Consider the following 23,499-nt stretch of genomic DNA (forward strand, 5'->3'; position numbering starts at 1 on the left):
AGCCGTTCGCTTTGGACCAAACCATTTCATGTAAATAGAGGGGGGGGATATAATTTTAGATATATATATAGTACGGGCATGCCCTAGTGAGAGATAATTACAGGAAATGTGTACTGTTCTTGTTTGGTGAGTATGAGAGATAATTACAGGAAATGTGTACTGTTCTTGTTTGGTGATTATGAGAGATAATTACAGGAAATGTGTACTGTTCTTGTTTGTTGAGTATGAGAGATAATTACAGGAAATGTGTACTGTTCTTGTTTGTTGAGTATGAGAGATAATTACAGGAAATGTGTACTGTTCTTGTTTGGTGAGTATGAGAGATAATTACAGGAAATGTGTACTGTTCTTGTTTGGTGAGAATGAGAGATAATTACAGGAAATGTGTACTGTTCTTGTTTGTTGAGTATGAGAGATAATTACAGGAAATGTGTACTGTTCTTGTTTGGTGATTATGAGAGATAATTACAGGAAATGTGTACTGTTCTTGTTTGTTGAGTATGAGAGATAATTACAGGAAATGTGTACTGTTCTTGTTTGGTGAGTATGAGAGCTAATTACAGGAAATGTGTACTGTTCTTGTTGGTTGATTTAAATAATAAAAAAAAACACCTTTAGAGGCCATTTTTCCCCGCAAGCGGGGGTTGGCCTTTTTCGGGAACCGTGGTTGTTGTTGTTTTTCGGTCCCCTTTTTGAAGCAATGTTTTACGGCCGGATGCCCTTCCTGGCGCCAACCCTTTTTGCCGCCTTTAACGACAAACAGGGAATTACCAGTGAACTGGTCCTCAATTAGCCGACCTCGGAAGGATGACAGGCTGAGTCAACCCCCCTGGCGTTAATTCAGCGATCGACCGGGATTCGAACCCAGGATCCTAGGATCCTAAGCCGGCACCCTAGCCGCTAGCCCAACACCAGGGTTATGGAAATGTACTGTTTTTGTTTGTTGAGTATGAGAGATAATTACAGGAAATGTGTACTGTTCTTGTTGGTTGATTATGAGAGATAATTACAGGAAATGTGTACTGTTCTTGTTTGGTGATTATGAGAGATAATTACAGGAAATGTGTACCGTTCTTGTTTGTTGAGTATGAGAGATAATTACAGGAAATGTGTACTGTTCTTGTTTGGTGAGTATGAGAGATAATTACAGGAAATGTGTACTGTTCTTGTTTGTTGAGTATGAGAGATAATTACAGGAAATGTGTACTGTTCTTGTTTGGTGAGTATGAGAGATAATTACAGGAAATGTGTACTGTTCTTGTTTGGTGATTATGAGAGATAATTACAGGAAATGTGTACTGTTCTTGTTTGTTGAGTATGAGAGATAATTACAGGAAATGTGTACTGTTCTTGTTTGTTGAGTATGAGAGATAATTACAGGAAATGTGTACTGTTCTTGTTTGGTGAGTATGAGAGATAATTACAGGAAATGTGTACTGTTCTTGTTTGGTGATTATGAGAGATAATTACAGGAAATGTGTACTGTTCTTGTTTGTTGAGTATGAGAGATAATTACAGGAAATGTGTACTGTTCTTGTTTGTTGAGTATGAGAGATAATTACAGGAAATGTGTACTGTTCTTGTTTGGTGAGTATGAGAGATAATTACAGGAAATGTGTACTGTTCTTGTTTGGTGATTATGAGAGATAATTACAGGAAATGTGTACTGTTCTTGTTTGTTGGGTTTTGCTGACGGTTTCACAACGTTGTTTCAACGTTTTTTCACATTACATTCCTGCAACATTGAAATAATGTTGTTGTAAAATGTTTTGGGAACATTCAAATGTTGGGTTTTGCTGACGTTTCCACAACGTCGCTACAACGTTTCACTTTCGTTGTTGCAACGTTTTGCTCCAACGTTTTGGGAACATTCAAATGTTGGGTTTTGCTAACGTTTCCACAACATCACTACAACGTTTCACTTTCGTTGTTGCAACGTTTTGCTCCAACGTTTTGAATACATTCAAATGTTGGGTTTTGCTAACGTTTCCACAACGTCGCTACAACGTTTCACTTTCGTTGTTGCAACGTTTTGTAAAACGTTTTGGGAACATTCAAATGTTGGGTTTTGCTAACGTTTCCACAACGTCGCTACAACGTTTGACTTTCGTTGTTGCAACGTTTTGCTCCAACGTTTTGGGAACATTCAAATGTTGGGTTTTGCTAACGTTTCCACAACGTCGCTACAACGTTTCACTTTTGTTGTTGCAATGTTTTGCTCCAACGTTTTGAGAACACTCAAATGTTAAGTGAATCGGATGAGAATTCATGAGTTATTTAATTATTAGCGAATAATGAAGTACTTATTTAATTAATTACATTTCTTTCTCTTCTGCCCATTAACTCAGGCACCTTGTGAGTTAGGAAGCTGATAATTGGACATTACAATGACCAAGTGATGTGGTTATCAAGGATAATTTTGATTTATTGATTAATCATTTAATAAATTAATTCGTTGATTTTATAAATGACTTATTTAATTAAAATTCCGAAGAGATACATCTTTGGATGAAGTACTTGCAGATTGGCTATGCTATGAGCCAATTGATTAAGGAAAAATATTTTGTGACGGCCATATTGGAGTTAGTGGAAAATCTTGAAGAAAATCTATCTCTTTTTTTTATTATTATTATTTTTCCATTTCTGACCTATTGAGCTGAAACTTGGCACACATACTACACCCCAAGGCGAAGAACGCTCTTTTCTCTGAAGTTTCATTTTCTGATTAACTAGTCTACGACGCACCAATTAAAAAAGTGCTGACTCTGCATTTCTTGTATTTAATAATATTGTGATGCCATGAACTTGGTGTCGACCTGCAGGCCAAACCGTTGGTCAGATGAGCTCGATACCTTGACCAATTATAGTAAGTCACTTGATTGGATGCATATATTAATTATGACATCATAAGTCACGTGACATGGCGGCCATGGTGGATTTCTTGAAAACCTTTAAAATGCATCCCTGCGTTCATTTTTCGATCGATTGAGTTGAAATTTTGAACAATCGGATCTGGACTGTCGTTGTTAACGACTCTGGCACGCACCCGTCCAATCAGGATGGAGCGGTATGGTCCCCGGATCATCACTGCCCACAGTTTTAATTAGATTTACTTTTACCTTTCACTCTTTCTGTTCATTGTTCTCTTGGTCATACAATTTTTTGAAGACATGCATGTCATGATATAGGAAATGTTTGTTCTGTTGAACGGAATAAATGTTTATGGTTAATTAAACGTGGTAGAGGGCAACACCACAAAGCATACCTCTTTTAAGGTGTGTATAAACCCTGGAACATTTCAGCAATCAATACGATGCTGAAATGGTGTAATTTAATTAAACGTGGTAGAGGGCAACACCACAAAGCATACCTCTTTTAAGGTGTGTATAAACCCTGGAACATTTCAGCAATCAATACGATGCTGAAATGGTGTAATTTAATTAAACGTGGTAGAGGGCAACACCACAAAGCATACCTCTTTTAAGGTGTGTATAAACCCTGGAACATTTCAGCAATCAATACGATGCTGAAATGGTGTAATTTAATTAAACGTGGTAGAGGGCAACACCACAAAGCATACCTCTTTTAAGGTGTGTATAAACCCTGGAACATTTCAGCAATCAATACGATGCTGAAATGGTGTAATTTAATGAAACGTGGTAGAGGGCAACACCACAAAGCATACCTCTTTTAAGGTGTGCATAAACCCTGGAACATTTCAGCAATCATGACGATTTTCTCATGTCACCTGAAATGGTGTAATATTGTGTAATATGGTCGACCTTGGGTTTGTTTGGGTTTGTTTATTTTTGTGGATGTATATTTTTGTGTATTTTGCATATATTTTCACGACTAATTCCAGTTAACACCCTGCAAAATTTGCTCGTTTTTCTGGCCTAGTTGAAATTGCGTTGAGTTCCTATGGCATGCACCATTAAAAGCGGTGTAATGGTTGAGCTCCCTTTATTTCGTTTTGGTCACGCGGATGAGCAGACAAAATGACGAATGCTGCGGCTGGAGAAGTAGAAGCGATTTTTCTTTTAATTGTTTAATGATTATTCGATATTGTTATGACTTATTGTCAATAGGTATACTAAGTGGTCAGGAGGTAGCCTTTTGCTATGTACAGTTTATTTTATTGTTGATTATACCACATAGCTGTGGTGATAAAGGAATTGTTTGTTTTTCAAATCGATGATTATGATATGAACATGATTATAAAATCATGATGATTATTATGAATGATATCATCGGGTTCCAATGCAGAATGATTGCACGAACTTGGAAAAGAACTTTCAAGCCCTATGGGATAAATTGGGTGTTACAAGCGATGGAGTTTCAAAATTTAGCATGATTGAAGGAATTTGACATTCCCATTTCAGGAGTTTTACGAAATTTATATTGCCAAGAGATTTTGGGTACTATTAAAAGAAAAATGATGAGATATTTTTCCCAAAGAACTTTAATATCTGCCATCCATTTTGGCTGTCTCACAAATGAAGGATGAGTTGCCTTTAGTGGTTGCAAAGAAAATTTGTGGAGACTAGGCAAAATGGGAAAAAAATATGTCAGATATGACCCTAGGACAGAACAGTGATTCGTCAATTGACATGAGGTATGAACCAGAGGTGACGACCGATGATCTTCGATCTCAGTCAATAGATGGACCTGTCCTGACATCATTGGGGAAAGGGCTTATGCAAAGAGTCATCCAAAATGATTAATTTGATTTATTGATGAATATTGATAAATTAATTGAAATTGAATAATTGAATTGATTAAATTGAATAAATTTAATTGAATAAATTTAATTGAATAAATTTAACTGAATAAATTGAATTGAATAAATTGAATTGAATATATTGATTGTTTGATTGATGAAAATGCGGTCTCAAGAAAGAAGCTTTGATATCTTTGTGAGATATTATCAATGTGAAGACAACCTTGGAAAATTGAGCAAGGTGGTGAGTTTATATATAGATATATATGTGCGGTTACCATTGTGTGATTTCCCCTACAACAGAGCGGACACCTGAGGATTCACCCATTTCATACTTACCCTCTGGCTCATCTGCAAATACTGATCTGTGAGATTGGATTGTGCAAGAGCCACAGGTGAGAGAGATTCTCTGGAAATCACCGTTTGAACAGGTGGAGAGATCCTTCCTGGAGGTACGAGTGAAGCTTTAGAGGAACAAGCTACAACACATCCATTAATCCAACGCTACTTTGATAAAAGGCAGAATGGGAAATGGAGCCTGCAAGAATACACAAGGACAACCAGAGATTCCACAAAAAGGTACTTGTATATATCATATGTATGACCGTTATGGTGCCGAAGCTATAAGGCAGGTCGAGAATTGGTATTTGTGGACAAAGGGACATGCTGAGGAGCTTCCAAGAGATGGTACATTTGAGCGAAGTCGATTGGAAAGATTGGGACAAAGATTGAAAGCCAGGAAGAGACAGAATCTAATGGTAGACTGGCTTGCATTCCATCTTTTGGATGGTGAATCCAGACAATGGGAACAGCAAGAACGGATAACGGATCTAGAACTTAAAATAAAAAGGATACAGGATACAGTGGAGGAGACAAATGCACAACTGCCCTCGAAATTAGGAATGAAAGTGACAGTTGTCCCATCTGATTTCCACTTGTCTCCCCAAAAAGGACGGTACAGAGAATTTTTTCATATTTCAGGAGATAACGAGAGATTGCAGTGGCAACTCAGGGATGTAGAGATGCAGCCCAGCAATACAAGTGCACAGGTGCACAGACCAGGCAACGACAGAAACCGGTGTTTCAAGTGTGGACAGATGGGACATTGGAAAAGAAGATGTCCGTATAACCAACAGGAAAACAAGTTCATAGGGTAAACCAAGATCAAGGGTACCAGTGCTTACCGATACCTCAGACAACGATTAGGCCTTCATTGCGGCAAATCCCAAATGACGATTGGCCTCAACAAATTAGATTACTGGACAAACATGAATAACTGTCGATGATTCTTGTGTCTGAAAAGTTTTTTCGGAGCAAGAATTATTCATTTTTTCTTTTGCTTGTAAGCAAATTGATAATTAATTGATCAAATGCCGAAATTGGATCTTTTATGTTGGGCACAAAATTTTAAATTTACAAAGTTTGGAACAATTGCTTTGCAATTTTTTGACAAACCAAGTGACAAGAGTCACATGATGATCAGGTGGGAATTTCGGACTATTGTTCCGCATGATTGATAGGTCAGTGGTCGACTGACATGCAAATGGGTGTATAGTCAAATTTGGATAAATTATGGTGGGAACTGAAAGGGTAATTTCAATGTGACATCATAGGGGTTTTCTAAAAATAAACTTTTTGGTCCATTTGCGTATTAGCATTTATAAAATTGAAGGACAAATTTTATGAAAATGAAATAAAATTGACACCCATCCTGATCTGTAAATAAACGTTCCAACGCAAACAAATACGCATAATGCATGCGTGTGTGGGTATTTTTGTGTGTCAATGTTAGTGTTTTTGTTTTTGTGTATCAATCTTACAAGCTTGTTGACACCGACAGTGTGCCTTGTCTGAAAATAGATAGTTCCATGGGGATGGGATCGCATATCGAGAGAATTCGTAAAATAAAATAGAAATATAATTTGATTATGAACATTATCTTTTTGTCAAGGGAGATGGAATATAAAGATTTGATTTGCTGAGTTATGAGCAGCCATTCATTGATAGTAAATTCATTGATAGTAAAAATTGGGAGTAATCTTGAGATTCCATTTTGATAGAATTTATATGAGAATCAAAGCTATTTATGGATATGAGCTTCATAAAAATGTGGGAGTACAAAATTAGCCAAATTTGGGAGAGGTCTTACACTGACTTCCCAGAGTACTCTGCTCACGGATTTTTTATATATATAAACTTGAATTTTATCAGCATATAAATTGTGCTGTATGTATGGATGTGTATTAGGCATAGATGATATGGGAAAATAGTAAAGAAAATCTTGCTGGTTTGAACTATTGTGAGTTTTAAAACGGAATGCATTGTGAATCGCAAACCAAGGGGCAGACATGAACGCGCTGTTACGTCATTTATACTCAGAACGCGATGTCACATGTACCTGCAACATATTTGTTAATCTCGCACACCTACATTGGCATATTGGTGTCAGTAGTACTCACTGGGTGCATAGAAATGGATGAGCAACAGTTAAGGGGGTGTAAAAAACACTTACTTGGATATTTTCTACAAAAGTAGGGGTTTCAATAAGTGGTAGCTGTACACATGGGATTCATCAAATTAAGTTTTGGAGTTCAAACAAAGTCACTGGTTAACAGATGAGAATGGTTAGTAAATAAATTATTCGATGCTGGGTAAATTAAGTACGATATTACTAAGACTTATGAGAGCTATTGTTCTTCCTTACAGCAGTGGAAAATTATTGAAAAAATTAGATCCAACATAATGAATCTATAAATGAATGTGATAGGGATAATATCCTCAATTTGTACTAATTATTTGATTGTGGGTAAAGGAATTAATTTATCGTAGTGGATTGTTAACAGCAGCCTGAAAATGTCCTGAGAGTGTGCATCCATGTAATCCGAAATCCCAGATTTGTTTTTACAAACAACATTTTGGTAGAGGTCTTGTGTGGACGAGCACTTCCTTGGTAGATAAAAAACGGTACTGCATGCTGGCAGCCACTTTTGCGGCCAGTTAGGCCAAACAAATTGAGAGGAAATTGTAGTTAAATACATAAGTTACACATGGCTATTTGTAAAAAGGAAATTTGTTGAGATGGGAAACATTTTTCGAAGGTTTATTAAAGTGTTATAATATGACATGTGGCAAGGCAAACTATTGGATGGGAAAATTAGATCTGGTTATAGAATAAATTTATTGACCCCTTGAAGTTAATTCTTCGAATCATCGTTTCACTGGCATTTTTTGTTCACATTGGAAATAGTTTGGTAGAGCTTTGGTTGCGGTATCTTGGAACGAATTGATAAACCATAGGAGATTGATAAGAATAGAAACAAATATGGACCCAAAATAGAAAGTTGGATTCATGCCTCTCATTGCAAGCAAGCACATGGGGCTAAGGTGGACGATCCCACAGAAAATGAGGCTGCACCTAACAGCCCAGCAGAACATTCAGTGGCGGATAAATGATAGTCATGATTTACATTCATTTGAATTACATTTTAACACCCCTTGCATTGATAAACATTACATTTTCAACATTTAATATTCCTACTTGAATTAGGGAAGATAGTGACATTTATTTGCCTACATGACATACCATTATCTACTGATATTAGCGCAACATGAGGGATAATGTATCACAACAACACTCATGATTAGGGGATTTAGTTCGACCCCGGGAGATAGGGGGATCAGGGTAAGACAAATAATCTGATTTATGTTACATATTAAGGGATTTTCTTTATTTACCTGTTAGGAAGCTTACAAAGGTTAGGAAGTTTGGTATATAATGTTGAATGTCATGGACATATAATTATGTTATAGGTATGAACATATACAAGGGGTAGCTCACATGTTTTACAGATGGCTACAGGTGGGACAAAGGGAAAGACCTTATCAAGTCAAGCCGACATATCAGGGGAAAACAGAGACTTCTACTTCGGATACTCCTTGAAAATGGTGATATTCATCCTAGGAATGAGTTCTCTAGTAGTGGGGACTCTGTGTTGCATGCATTGTTTCGGGGTAACAAGAGAACAAAACGCAACATTGGTGGCCGACATACAGATATATGATTATGCGGGACGACATAAGCAAAAAAGAAGTTTAATGGAAGAAAGGGACACACCTTTAGAACCCGATGGATTACACGGGATTAATACTTTTTTACATTTAGCCCACACAAGGGCTGATATAGCAAATGAAAGTAATTGTTGGATATGCACACAAATGCCGCATTCTAGTGAGAACGGAGTACCATTGGAGGCAGTTCCTTTTGGTTGGGATGAATTATGTAGTCGCTTCCCACAGAGGTTGGTAGCAACAATACGACGTGATTTACCAATGTCGATGATGCTAGGGGATGCTAGTTGGGAAAAAGGGGGATATCAATGTGAGGAATTTGCAGACAGTTATAGGCCTAAATATGACAATGAAGTTATGCCCCCTTACTTAACTATTCAACAACAAATGAAAGGGCTCCTATGTTTCATCCGACATCGAACAACAGAGAATAATAAGTTGATGGGAAACTCCACCTGCCACCATTATAGTTACGAGTTGGGCTATATGAGATTGCTTGTCCCAGTAAAGGACACTAGCTTAAAGATGATATCTTTGTATTGGGAAGGAACTTGGATGTCAGATATGACATGGACCTATAATAATACATATTTTATATGTGGACACAAGGCATATGCGTATCTCCCACTGACATGGTCAGGATCATGTTTTCTTGGGTTTGTGCTTCCACACATGCGCTTGTTAACAAAGTCACCAACGCATATCTTGCACTCTAGGCAGAAAAGAACTATTAGCATGGGGGAATGGATTGGAATGGTAATATTTCCATTTTATGGAACCTGGAAGGCAGGGCGAGAACTTAGGCACATGGCATTGGCTATGGAGAAGTTGGCAAATAAAACAGCTAGTGGATTGGAAAAACTTACGAGAGAGCTGGCAGCAACAAGAACGATGGTATTACAAAATCGTATGGCATTAGATATGCTGTTAGCAGAAAAAGGAGGTACATGTGCAGTCATTGGTACAGATTGTTGTACGTACATACCTGATGATTCAGAAGAAATTTATAACATAGCCGATACAATCAGACAAGAGGGAGCAAGATACCACGACTATATAAAAGGGGGTGCCTTTGCATGGTTGGGAAACACATTTGGAGGAGTGGCAGCTAAGATACTCCAATATTTGTTTTTTTTGGTTTAGTAGTTATATTGGCAATTGTTTTAGTGGTGGCTTGCTTGAAAGCCTTAGTGACGGTGTTTGAATAAGGTAACCAAGAACACGATGATAATGCATGAAGTGATGAATGAGGAAAGAAATGTGGAACCACAAGAGGAAGACTTTTATGGCGACATAAATACTGAGATTAAAAGAATGAATCAAGTGATGTTGCAAATGAATACAGTAGAGTTAAGATAAGGGCATAACAAAAATGTTGTGAGTTGTGTCAATTACAAGATCAGTGAACTCATATCACCATGAATGACACACTGTTGGTGGGGGGAAAAAAAAAAAAAAAAAAAAAAAAAAGAAGTGGGGAGAAATTATGATAATAATACATTATGCTTAATTTGTTGGTTTGCAAATTTGTTGGGAATTAGATATTCCTGTTTGTGATTGTAATTATATACAATTTATTTTCTTTGAGTAGTGCTAAAATATCTGCACGAGTTAATTTTTGAACTATATTAACCTGAAAGCAATTGTGGATGCTATTCTTAGTTTAATAGCAAAATACATACCTGATTGAATATTATTTGTGTGGCGCATATAAATGAATATAACTTTTTGAATGTGTTAAGGAAAAAAACAAATTGTTGAATGTGAAATTGTCGGAAGATATACATGATTATGCTGATTTCATGGTAGGATGTACCCTATCTGATTCAGTGTGTGTGGAAAGCAGATTCAGATGTGACTGAGCATAAGGATAAGATGAGATCACATTTGAAGGGGGTGCTAACGGAATTGGGAAGAAGTTCGAGAAAGAAAATTTGTGGCTAAAAATGAAGTTAATCGTGGCATACACCCTCTTTCTCAAAGAATGATGAAGACATTCTCCCATGTAACTTGGAGATGGATGCTTACCTTCACCAAGGAAATTTATGTGACCATTTGCCTGGATCACACTGCAACATATGAAAGAAAGGCGATCACTTACTCTTGTTTGAAGGCTTCGAACATTCATCACATCAGAAGTTGCAGGACAACGACATTTTACCTGCAACCTCTGTGAAATGCGGGGACATATGTTATTACTTCACCAACTTCCGGGGAACCAGCATGGAGCTGCAAACAAATGGCTGTGCCCTTGTCACAACAGCTGTGCACGATTCTGCTGGTTGCTCCTGGTATGGACCATGAATGACCTGAACACCATGGTCCCAACATCATTGTGGATGCATCCGACATCCCTGTTCCACATCTTTCTGGCCAATCAACGTCACACCAATACCTGCTGCCCAATATCCAATATAATGAGGGAGGAGGCAAGTCGACTACAACTGGGCGAAGGCCTTGTTCAGGAATTACTATGGTTTACAGCAAAAGTGGCAAAAATGCTACATGGAGAACAGGGTCAGTCTATGACTCCGCACTGTTACCACAACAGCGAAATCCTACACGAAGTAGTACAGGTGTTATGAAGACAGAAAAAGTTTCATACCTGGATTCAAACACAAGTGATCAGCCCTTCCTTTCAAACAAAGAGTCAACATTTGTGTGGGGGCAAACGTTTTTTGCCAGATGTTGCAGATGCTTTACAAAACTTGAAAATGAAGTGAAATTGTTGTATCTTGGTGATGGTGAAGTGTTATTTTGAAAAGATATTTGTGATGCAAATGCAATAGATTGAACAATATGGAAGGAATCAATGACCAACTAAATGTTTTGTGAAAAGATTCGTGCAGGATGACGGTGTATGCCTAAGGGAATTGAATTACCAAAGTTATGGTTTGAATACTTGTATTGATGTTTACTTGTAGTGATTGATTGTTTACTTATACTTGTATTGATGTTTACTTGTAGTGATTGATTGTTTACTTATACTTGTATTGATGTTTACTTGTAGTGATTGATTGTTTACTTATATTGATGTTTAGATTAATGGTTAATATAAACAAAAACAAAAAGATGAGGTAATTGTGGAAATGTAACTCATTGATCGTTGGAACTGGTAACGAAGCAGGCACGAGCAGGTGGTCGTAAGAATGTCAGGAATGTATCTCGCTCTGTCAAAGCTGGGAGTCCGTTGTCCACCTCTATTACAGCCCCAGGCAAGAGCACCCTCCTATTGTGAGGTAAATGGAACTCACAGCAGGAGGGGAGCGAGTTGGTGCCAGTCGGGCGATTATGGATGACCAAGGAGCTTCAGCGCACGGAGGATTAACAGTTAGCGCACAGAGGATTAATTCGAGAGTGCCGATATAAACGAGGACAAACTTTGAGTCGGTAGACTTGTCATCTGCCCGACGGAACGAACGAGTATGGCACTGCGGGGAAACATCGGCCGAGAAAGAGGGACTATGCGGATAGAGTTATCTGGTCCATTGAGTTAACGGTAGTTATTAGTATTTGAAACAAGTGAACAACTAGTTAATAAAGTCTTGACCTTTTGTAAAACCTGTTTCCGGTCATTGGAGTCTTGAGTCCCAAACACACTTACACGACACAGTGATGACTCCATCTACATTTCACTGTCTGACAACATGGACCAACTTCTATCCACTCATCCCAACTCTCTCTTCCTCATATGTGGTGACTTCAACTGTCATCATGCCACCTGGTTGGGTGTGGGTTCCCCTCTCACCAGCCATGGCACCTCAGCAAAGGACTTCTGTGACTCACTGGGATTGACACAATCTGTCAATTTCCCGACCCAGATCTCAGCCAATGGAGTATCTTCTCTTCTAGACTTGGATATGACAAACTTCACTGCTAATGTCTGCTGCTCTTCTTCTGCTCCAATCGGTTCTTCTGATCATGTGCTTGTCAAAGTGGACATCTCTCTGGCCATTCTCAGAGAGCCTACACAGCGTCGACGAGTCTGGCATTTCACTCAGGCCGACTGGGACGGTCTTCAAGCAGCCATCAATCGTCTGGATTGGTCTCCCATCTCCACTGCCTCTAACATCAATTCTTCCTGGGAATTCTTCCAAAGCAAACTGATCTCTCTCATGCACAGATTTATCCCATCTCGCCTTCAGTTGTCTTACCCTTCCTCCCGTCCATGGTACACTGAATCTTGTGGTGAGGCAGTTGCCCTGAAACAACTTGCCTTTGCCTCTTGGAAGGCTAATCCAACTGAAGGCAATCTCAGTTCCTTCCACCAAGCTCGGAACAAGTGTGTGTCTACCCTCAGGAGTGCCAGGAAGCACTATCTCTCCTCACTCAAGAATGAACTCTCAAACCTGTCTCCTTCCTCCAAATCGTGGTGGCGTCTGGTCAAATCCGTTTCTGGTGTTTGTTCCCCCTCCATCCCCTCCCTTACCTCAAATGGCCACACAGTTGACATCGCACGTGACAAAGCTGAATGCCTCAACTCTGTGTTTGCCTCAAAATCCTTAGTTCCAAACCCATCTCTCTCTGTTCCCACCCTTCCCAGTCGAACCCAACTGCTCCTGGACTCTGTGTCCTTCTCTCCTGACAAGGTAGAGGAGTTTTTTTCAAACCTCGACTCTGATTCTGCAACTGGACCAGACGGCATCAGCCCACGGGTCCTAAAATCCTGCTCTGCCACTCTATCTCACCCTCTCTCTGTTCTTTTCACCCTATCTTTTGCTCAAAGTCATCTGCCCGCATCCTGGAAATCAGCAAACATTACCGCTTTACACAAAAAGGTGCAAAAACAGATCCTTGCAACTACAGACCAATCAGCCTGCTCCCAATTATCAGCAAAGTCATGGAATCCATCATTGCTTCGGATATGAAATCTTTCCTCTTCTCCAATGGCTTGATCTCTAATCATCAATTTGGTTTCAGACCAGGTCACCCTACTCTGGACATGCTGCTTCTGCTGTCTCAACAATGGATGGAGGTCCTCAATGCCAAACAGGAAATCAGAGCTGTCTCCCTTGACATATCACATGCCTTCGATGCGGTCTGGCACCCAGCTCTGCTCACCAAACTCTCCTCCTATGGTATCCATGGAAATCTCCATGCATGGCTTGCGGACTTCCTCTCTGGTCGTAGTCAACATGTGGCCCTGAATGGATTTCTCTCATCTCCCCTTCCTGTTCAGGCTGGAGTTCCCCAAAGCAGTGTGCTGGGCCCTGTGCTTTTTCTGGTCTTTATCAATGATCTCTCCGACTCTCTGGAAAATCCTCTCTATCTCTTTGGTGATGACTCCACTCTCTGCCGCTCCATTCCTCTTCCCTCAGATCAGCAGTCTGCATCCTCCTCACTCTCTGAAGACCTGGACAAAATCACAGACTGGTCAAACAAGTGGAACATGTCTTTCAATCCTGACAAATCTCACACTCTTACGATGTCTTTCCGAAAAGATCGACTGGACAACCCTCCCATCTACTTTCTCAACAATCATCACCAAGAAGTTCTGTCGCTCAAGCTTTTGGGTCTCACTATCTGCCATGATCTTTCTTGGGAAAACCACATTTCCAAGCTGGCCTCCAAAGCCAGTCACCGACTGGGCATCCTCCGTCGTGCGAAGTCCTTCCTAGGCACACCTGAGCTCCTCACCACATACAAGGCTTTCATCCGCAGCTCAATGGTATACTGTTCTCCCCTATGGGCTGGTGCTCCTGCCTCACACCTGGCTCAGCTTCACGCTGTTGAATCCAAAGCTTTCAGAATCATTGGAATCTCCCGCGATGAAGCTATCTCTGAGGGCCTTTCACTCACTCGCCGCAGGCAGGTAGGTGGTCTTTCTGTCTTCTACTGACTCCTCTCCGGCCTTGCTCCCCCAGCTCTCTCTGTGCTCTGTCCCCCAAATATTCCTACAGGTCGCACAAGATCTGCCAGCCACCCTCTGATGGTTAAACTGCCGAAATCTCGGCTCTCTGCTCACCTTCACTCTTTCATTCCTCTTTTCTCCCGCCTCTGGAACAAACTCCCACACTCACTTCAATCACACTCCTCCCTCCAGGTCTTTAAAACAGCTGTTCACCACCATCTCTTATCTTCCCCCATCCAAAACCTTGATCTTTTCTACCCCCACTAATTCACCCCAGATCCACCTTGTTTGAAATTCCAACTTCTTTCCTGGAAGTCCTGGCAGTGTCCATATGTTTTATACCTCTCCCACCCCCACCCTCCCCATGCCTCCCCCCCAAAGCCCTCTACCTCCCACAGTTCTCTCGATGTCTCCATGTCTCTCGGGCCCTGCTCTCAAATGTTGTGTTTGTGTCCTTCCCCCTCTCTCCCCATCTTGTCTGCCGCTCCCGATGTTATTTGTTTTATGTGTCTGTTTGTCTTTCTGTGTGATTAATGTTCGCTCTTACACGAGCCTCGATCTTGTATACAAAAAAAAGAAAAGAAAAAAAAAAGAGCTTAGAGATATAGGAGCAACAACATCTGGTGATGAAGAATTAGTCCGACGCTTTGAGGAGGCAAATATACTCTCTAATTATGTTGCGAATGCTCTTAGAAAAAATTAATATAAAGAGGGCTCAAAAACCAAAATGGGTCTCATTCCATCAGAAAAAGAATTTTAATGATGAGTTAATGTTTTTGAGTGAAACCCACCCAAATGTTAAATTGAACCCTAGATTAATGTTTCTTCTCAAACACACCGGACATAGAAATGCCAGACTCTGTGATTCAAAATAGTTTGAGGCACCACTTGATATGGAAAGAGGAAGATAGAGAGTATATTGAGTTGATAACCGCGATTGATTACGAGGGGTATATTAGGGGTAAATGTAAGAAAAATGAGAAGGAAAAATATATTCTTAATGCTTTAGATAAACTTGGATCGAGTTCAGGCTCCGGTGTAAGTTTTCTTCCGATTGACATCACAATTAATTAATAGGCTATTACTGTTGCTCGGCAGTAAGGAGGCGGGAAACAACAATTGTTTTAATGAAATATCAGCTATTTTAGAACAGTTGATGAATAGGAAAATAATTAATAAATGTCAATACAAAGATCTTTTATCTCACATACAATAAAATGAGAAGCACAACTCTTAGATTTGATTTTACAACGAGCGATCACATGGCTTCATTCCCATACCCGATACAACTTGATCCTACAAAAGAATATGAAGTGGCGTTATTGTCTATGGATGCCTATAATACCTTGTTTAATATCACAGAAAAGAATAACAAGTTTAGTTATGATCCGGGAACTGGATATAAAACTATAGAAGTACCCCCCGGAGCTTACGACATACCTGTACTATGGTCAGAAATTTCTCAAGTTATGAAAGAAAAAGGTGATGAACCAAAAAATATCGAAACAGATAGTCAAAAACATACATCAAAATCAACTATTAATCTAAAAATTAATTATAAAATAGATTTCACGATTAATAATTCATTCCGAGAGATGTTAGGTTTCTCCGCAAAAAAGCTTGAGGATAATAATACGTTTGTCAATGATAACGTCATTGACATATCCTCAGGTATAAATTCGGTGTTGATTAACTGTGATTTGGTTGATGGTGCTTATGACGATGGAGTAAAAACAAATACAATATTTTCATTCAGCGCTTATTCAACTCCAATAGGTTATAAATTCAATATGGAGCCAAAGAATCTCACCTATTTGCCTGTGTCAGGAAAAACCATTTCTAAAGTAAATTTTACGATAACCGATCAGGATCACCATATGGTTTCTTTCAATGGTGAAATTATATCCATTAGAATTCACCTACGTGAAGTTGTTCAACAATCAACTGTAGATCAACTACGTGAAGTTCTTCAACAACTAATTGGAAAAATTATATAATAACTATAAACGAATTAATAAATGAACACCCAACTGTTTTTTTCTGGAATGTACTTTTAACATGAGTGATCAAGATAAAAAGAAAACTTACCAAGAGTTAGTGTTTGGAAAAATAGGTCTTGTATTTACTCGGGAAAGAGGAGAGATTATGTTAACGTCGAGCTGAGAATTTTTAATTCCGTCAAAATTTTCAATGAAAGATAAAGTACGTTTTGAAAAAATGTTTTGGCCGCCACACACTAATTATTCACGACTAGAACGAAAAATCAAAGTGGATAAATTGGGAAAATTAAAACTAAAATGTTTAAAGTTTTTTATTCTACTTAGAATAAAAACAAGATGGTTGTTGTAAGAAAGCATGAGTTAAGAAAATATAAAGTAAGTACGAAAGATACGAAAGGTGTTAGTAAAACAGCTGGGAATGGGATTGGGGAAGGTATGTATCTTTCACCGTACTATAAGGGCCAAGGTATGTATCTTTCACCATACTATAAGGGGGAAGGTATGTTTCTTGGGAGAGGATACTATAAGCCTACAAGAGAACGTGGTGAGATCAATTCAGAAATAAAGGAGATGGGCTAATTGATACTCTAATGGGTATCGGTTCAACTATTCTTAAACATAAAGACCTAATTGGTTCAACCGTTTCTGCCTTGGGAAATGTAGCGGGTTCTTTAAAGAGAATAAAAGATGCTCAAAAGGAGTCTCATAAATTACAAGCAATCAAAGAAATTTAAAAAGGTAAAACTGAACTAACTCCACAAGAACAACGAAGAATGATTGAAATAATTGGGTCGAGCTTTCAAAAGTTTTAAATATTTTATTAGTATCACATGAAAATATATATTTTTATTTTTTTATTGTTATATATAAAGAATGGAGGCGATTGACAATATGTATGATTTGGATGATACTATTATCATCTCAAACTCAACTAAAAAAGAAGATTATTATGAGGTAAATGCCGTGACAGGAACAGATTGGAATATGACTGGAACAAAAAGTTTTGAGATAAATAATCAACAAACTTACTTGAACCTAGCCAATAGTTTCTTGTTATGTAAATTTAAATTCAATAAGGCTGCAGCTGCCACAAACATTACACTCGTAAATGATTTCTTCTGGAAAATGTTTGATAATAATATTCGTTTGTATATTGGAACGCAAGAAGTGGAAGCGGTTGATTATGTCTCTGCCACATCTGAAATGGTGAAATTCACATCATATTCGCATAGTGACAGATAGGGTAAGGGAACTGCCGAAGGTTTTATCCTCAATATGTCAAAGGGGACAACCAAAGATCACGGTTATACTCAAAGGAAGTAAATGTATAATGATGACGCAAAAGCTGAGAATAGTTTTACTGCAGCTGTACTCCTTGAAGGTATATTTGGATTTTGTGACTATGATAAGGTTCTATACGGCCTTAAAATTAGGTTTCAACTACACAGGGATGTTAATGAAAATAGATTGTTTTTGGGGGGGTGCTAACGCTCTCGCCGATAATAATAAATTTGTTATTAATGATCTGTGTTGGTATATCAGCGAATATACTCATAGTCTTAAAACGGAAGAGATGTTGAATAGAAGACTTAACTCAAAGGCCCCACTAAATATATCATACCTTAAAACAGTCGTTCTTAACCTTTTTAAAGGCGCCAAACCCTAACGAAACCCATCGAATACTCGCGGAACCCCTCAAATTTGACCAAAAAATTAAGAAGAATTGCATCTTAATGCGTTTTCTGTTCTTCTTTTCAGGAGGCGATCTGGGAAATGCGTGGTTTTGTTTTGGCAAGGGCCACCCTCAATTCATTTTCGCATGCAAGCCTGCTCCTTTTCTTTGTTTTAATGTCCACCAGTTTCGAAAACGCATGCTCGCAGAGATACGTTGTAACGAACGGCGTGAGGATCTCAAGGGCAATTTTAGCAGTGGGAGGATACCCTTCCATTTGGCGGCACAAAAACGTTGAGAGCGTTGTTGTGCCAAAGAGTTGTTGTTGAGTCTGGCTCTGCTGAAGTTCGATGAGGTCGTCGAGGTGTTGGTCATTGACATCTGCCGTTGCAACGTCGAAAGTAAACGGCTGCCGCACCCATGCTGGGTATTGCTCTTGGTCGGGGAAGTCGCCGTCAAATGACTTTCCCAGCTCATCCAAAGTGCATGGCAATCACTTGCTTCAGCTCCGCCGGTACAGCAGTGCCTCCAACTTCAGACTCATCTTCAATCCCGCTCACTCACTCGTCCAGTCGCGAAAAGTTTGCGAAGTTGTCATTCTCTGTTCGCCGCCTCCACAACGGTAACTTCTTTCGGAAAGCACTCAGCTTTTCTTCAGATTCGATGACATTCACTCCACCGCCCTGCATCTGGCAATTGAGATGATTGAGTGTGTCGAAGATGTCAGCCAAGTACGCCAAGGCGAGGATGAACTCTGACTCTTGGAAGTGTGTTGCATGGCAATGCTGGTGTTCTCGCAAAAAGAGGGCTAATTCTACACGCAAGGCAAAAACACGGCTCACTATCTTCCCTCGTGATAACCATGAAACGTTAGAGTGACAGAGAAGGAATTCAAATTCAGAGCCGATTTCATTGCACAGCTCTTTGAAGATGCGATGATTCAGAGCACGGCTTCGCACGTAATTCACAGTTTCAATGACGATTTTCAGAACATTGGCCAGTTTTGGAGGCAGGGTTTTTGATGCCAGCGCGTGTCTGTGCAGGACGCAGTGCGTGACGATGATGTGTGGTGCATCGGCCTTCACCAGCGCTCCAAAACCGGAGTTGTATCCCAGCATGGCTGGAGCTCCGTCCGAGCAAACTGCAGACACCATGTTCCACGAGAGGCCGTTGCTTCTGAAGAAGTCATCCACAAGCTTCTTCACGTCAGCTGCCTTCGTCGTTGTTGTGAGAGGCTTGCAGAACAGAAAGTCTTCCTTGATCTAGTCTCCTTTGACATAATGCACAAATAAGATGAGCTGGCTCAAATTCGAAATGCCGGTGGCCTCATCGAGTTGAAGGCTGAATTTCGTCAGGCTCGCGACTAAATCTGCAACTACCTGGGTGAGGATCTCATCGCTCATGTCGTCGATTCTGCATCTGATGGTGTCATTTGAGAGTGGAACGAGAGACAACTTGATTTCAGCAGCTTTTCCCAGCATGATGTTGGCCATCTTCAATGCGGCCGGTTTGATGAGTGTCTCGCCAATGGTGTGAGGTTTGCCCTGCTTTGCGATCAGGTACGCAACTTTATATGATGCGGTGAGGATCGGTTTGTCAATTGGAACGAAGCCAAGAGTGGGCAAGGTAGCACTTGTGTCAAATCGGACTCTCTTCAATTTGAATTCATCCAGCGTTTCGTCTTTGTACTGCCCCTCGTCATGCAGTTTTTTGAAGTGTTCCCTGAGTTTTTCTGGTGCTAGGCTGGAGTTGCTCAACTTGACATTGAAAAGCATGCATTGAGGATGCTGACTTCCGTCCCGTTCCGTCAAACATGTGAGCCCATACCGCACGTAATTCTCCGACCACTTCCTATTTTTGCTCAACATACTGCAAAAAAAAAGAAGAAAAAAAAAAGGAAAACTGATCTTAATTGAGTTCGGGCAAATAATTAATGACAAAATTAAAAAAGGAACATGCTTAAATATAATCAGTACCCCTCCGAAAACAGAAATTTTAACGAAGAAAACATAACTTATAGTTACGATGATGGGAGTTATTATCTACTCAACTCGATGTCACCTCAAATCCCATTATAATATTACATAGAAAACTGTGAATTGTTAGTTTTGAATTGTGACCAAAGGAGTTATATCACCTCCACCTAATTTTCTGAGTAATTCAATCATATTTTATAATCACCATCCACTTTTGACTTTAATATAACTCTGAACCCGCCCTGCATATCCACAAACATTTCCAACTTACTTTTCAATTAATCAGTAACTCCAAAGTAAGGCGCGACCAATGACGCATGGCACATGGCAAGCTCATCGAGGCTATTCACTGGAATTTCCGAACACCTGCAAAGTCCAAAATCCAGTAAGTAAGTAAGCAAGTAAGCACCATCAACAGAATAATTAGCAAGTTGCTCATTGATTCAACTTACTACAGTCAGTGTGAAACAACTTATCTTAAACACAGACCAGAGAAACCATGAATGGGATGGGAATACAATTACAAATAACATTTCCATTCATTCGTAACATACATAGCAAAATAATAATAATATTAATAATAAGCGTAATTACACACAGATTCAAAATTGATACAACACTAAAAACAAAAAAGAAAACAAATTGCAATGTGTTTCGGAGGACCTCCACAGAACCCCTGAGACTGGCTCACTGACCCCTGGGGTTCGGTCGAACCCAGGTTAAGAACCACGGCCTTAAAAGAAGATGTCAACACGTTAAACTTGCCCAAACCACTGAGACATGGAATTTGGGTGTTCTTGAAGGTAAACCATGATACCTGTGGCTCATTTTTAGGAAACCCGATGGAAATACTGCTACTGATAAGAATAATGCGTTGTGTGATAATGCTATGGTAAAACAACTTCGGGTTTCTCTAGACGGTACATTTTACCCCCGGAGATAGATTGGAAATTAATTGGGAAAATAATGATTATGCCACGGCCTACAAGTCTTACAAAAAGGTGTGTGAAAGCAACGGTAATATGGATCCCATTTTGGATATGGCGTCGGTTAAAAGTCGATATACAATCAACGCGATTGACCTGAGCGCTCAAAAGGAAACTATAAGGTCAATTAAAGTGGATACTTCCCCATACATTGAAAGGGAGGAAGGTGCCGAACTTGATGCATATTGTTTGCTCTTGGAAGAAACAGAACTACAGATTAATACGGATAATGGTGTTATGACCAATATCACATGAGTAATAAATAGAAAATTTATTTTCGTAATAAATAAAATGAGTCAAGTACCAACTGACGTATATATTAATCAAATCAATCGTGATAAACTAGCGTCTTGCATTCAACTTCAAAAACCTTGTACGATTAATGTTCGTACAATTCAAAGAAAGGGTAATATGAGAATTCGTGTTTTGCTCACAAAAGTGCAGGAGGAAAAACTAAATAGTAACGGTTCACTTAGTTTTAAAATGTCAAAATCTATGTTGAAGAAATATTCACTAAAGGAAATAAATGGAGGATTTCTTCCACTTCTAACCCTAATCCCCCTGATTGCCGGTGCTGTAGGTGCAGCGGGGGCGGCAACGGCTGGTATCTCAGCAGCGGTAAAAGCCGCTAACGAAAGGAAAGCTCAACTAGCAGCCCAAAACAAATTGGAAAGACATAACAAGGCATTGGAGAAAGAAGTTAGTGGAAGTGGTGTCATTGTAGATTTTGCTGAAAGCCTTGAAAGTTTACCTAATAGGACGAGATCGCTAGTCGGAGATGTGCTTTCTTCTATCGCACAGGCAGGAGTAAAACTAACTAAAAGGGGTAATGGGTTATATCTTTCTCCTAAATAAAAATAAAATTTATTTTCGAAAAATAAAATGGAGAAGTGGTTTAAACATTTTGGAAAGAATATAACGTCAAATATAGAACTCGCTAGATATTGCAAACAGCTAAACCTCAATAACATAAGTATTTGCATGAGGAATGAATTAACATAGCTGCCTAAAAATACAAAGAATATTATTCTGAATTTAGAATATAATACTGGGAATGGATCTCATTGGACTTGCATTCATAATAGTCGGGATAAATATTATTTTGAAAGCTATGGGCTTCCACGACCTCTTGAAGTAATTAACTTCCTACCGAATGGGGAGAGTGTTTGTCAAACGTTTGAAGTCCAAGTAGTAAATTCTAAATGTTGTGGTCAATTATGTTTATACATATTATTTCACCTCAACAATAATGAAAGTTTTTCTGATATTATTTTTACTCTTATTTAAAATGACCTACGTTGGAAAAGATGGTTCTATCTTTAGGGGATCTCAAGAGGCGACTGTTGATTTATCAAATTATTATACAAAGGCACAGGTTGAACGCCAGAAATATGATATAACTAAAAATCTTAATATGAAAAATAGTTATAAATTAATCAATTATCCGAGCCCCATGGGTGACAACGACTTGGTGAGATTGGGTGATGTATTACAATATATATCCCTAGAGAAAACAGCACATTATGACAAACAAGTAGAATTTACAGTCGCAATGCCCGGTTCTCCAGATCATACACCTTTCGTATTTAATTTAACGTACCACTTACAATCAAACTTTATGAAGAGGGGGATATTGTTAATATGGTAATTGATAAATGGGGGTATGATATGCTTGATTTAGGGTATAATTGGTTCTTTTCAATAAACTTGGAAGACCTACAAGATTTTATTTGGTCTCGTAAAGAAGAACATTACCCCCTTGGTGACCATAATGCGGCATGTGGGAACACAATTAGTAATCAGCCAATGCATGTTTGGAAATAAAAAATTATATGGTAGCATAGCGATGGTTTGTATGACAAAGATTCAAGACAATCATATAACTATACAACGTCAAGGAATACAAACAGATTTGGTGGTGGGAAGATGGAATGGTATTACCTGTCATAGTATTAATCTCATATATATTTCAAAAACATAAATGGTTATTTAATTTGAAATTAAATAATTTCAAATTAGTTTTTACCAATTATATGTATTCACTCCTCATCTCTTGGTGCCCTTACCACTTCTTCTATTGTTGCCTCTACTTCCCCCTCTTCAGTTGTTGACCTTGTTGCCCTCTTCCCTCTTCTATTCCTGTAATATTCCCTTACACGTCCCCTCCTCTCTTCTTCATACGTTATCATATCCTTCAATTGTTTCGTCAATTCCTCATTCACCCCC

General features: G+C 39.1%; 2 protein-coding genes across 2 annotated transcripts in view; both read right to left on the reverse strand.

The window, feature by feature from the left end:
* LOC144888354 (uncharacterized) overlaps positions 1–23,499 on the reverse strand; it is a 304,399-nt gene that overhangs the window by 149,099 nt on the left and 131,801 nt on the right. The gene's annotated exons all lie outside the window — the stretch shown is intronic.
* Positions 1–23,499, reverse strand: part of LOC144889911 (uncharacterized) — a 115,813-nt gene that overhangs the window by 25,382 nt on the left and 66,932 nt on the right. The window contains exon 2 of the mRNA XM_078771128.1: positions 5,060–5,166. Coding sequence (XP_078627254.1) covers positions 5,060–5,166 — 107 coding nt within the window. The remainder of the gene's footprint in view (positions 1–5,059; positions 5,167–23,499) is intronic.

This window comes from Myxine glutinosa, chromosome 1 (genome assembly GCF_964187855.1).
Source record: "Myxine glutinosa chromosome 1, kmMyxGlut1.1, whole genome shotgun sequence".
Lineage (NCBI taxonomy): Eukaryota > Metazoa > Chordata > Myxini > Myxiniformes > Myxinidae > Myxine > Myxine glutinosa.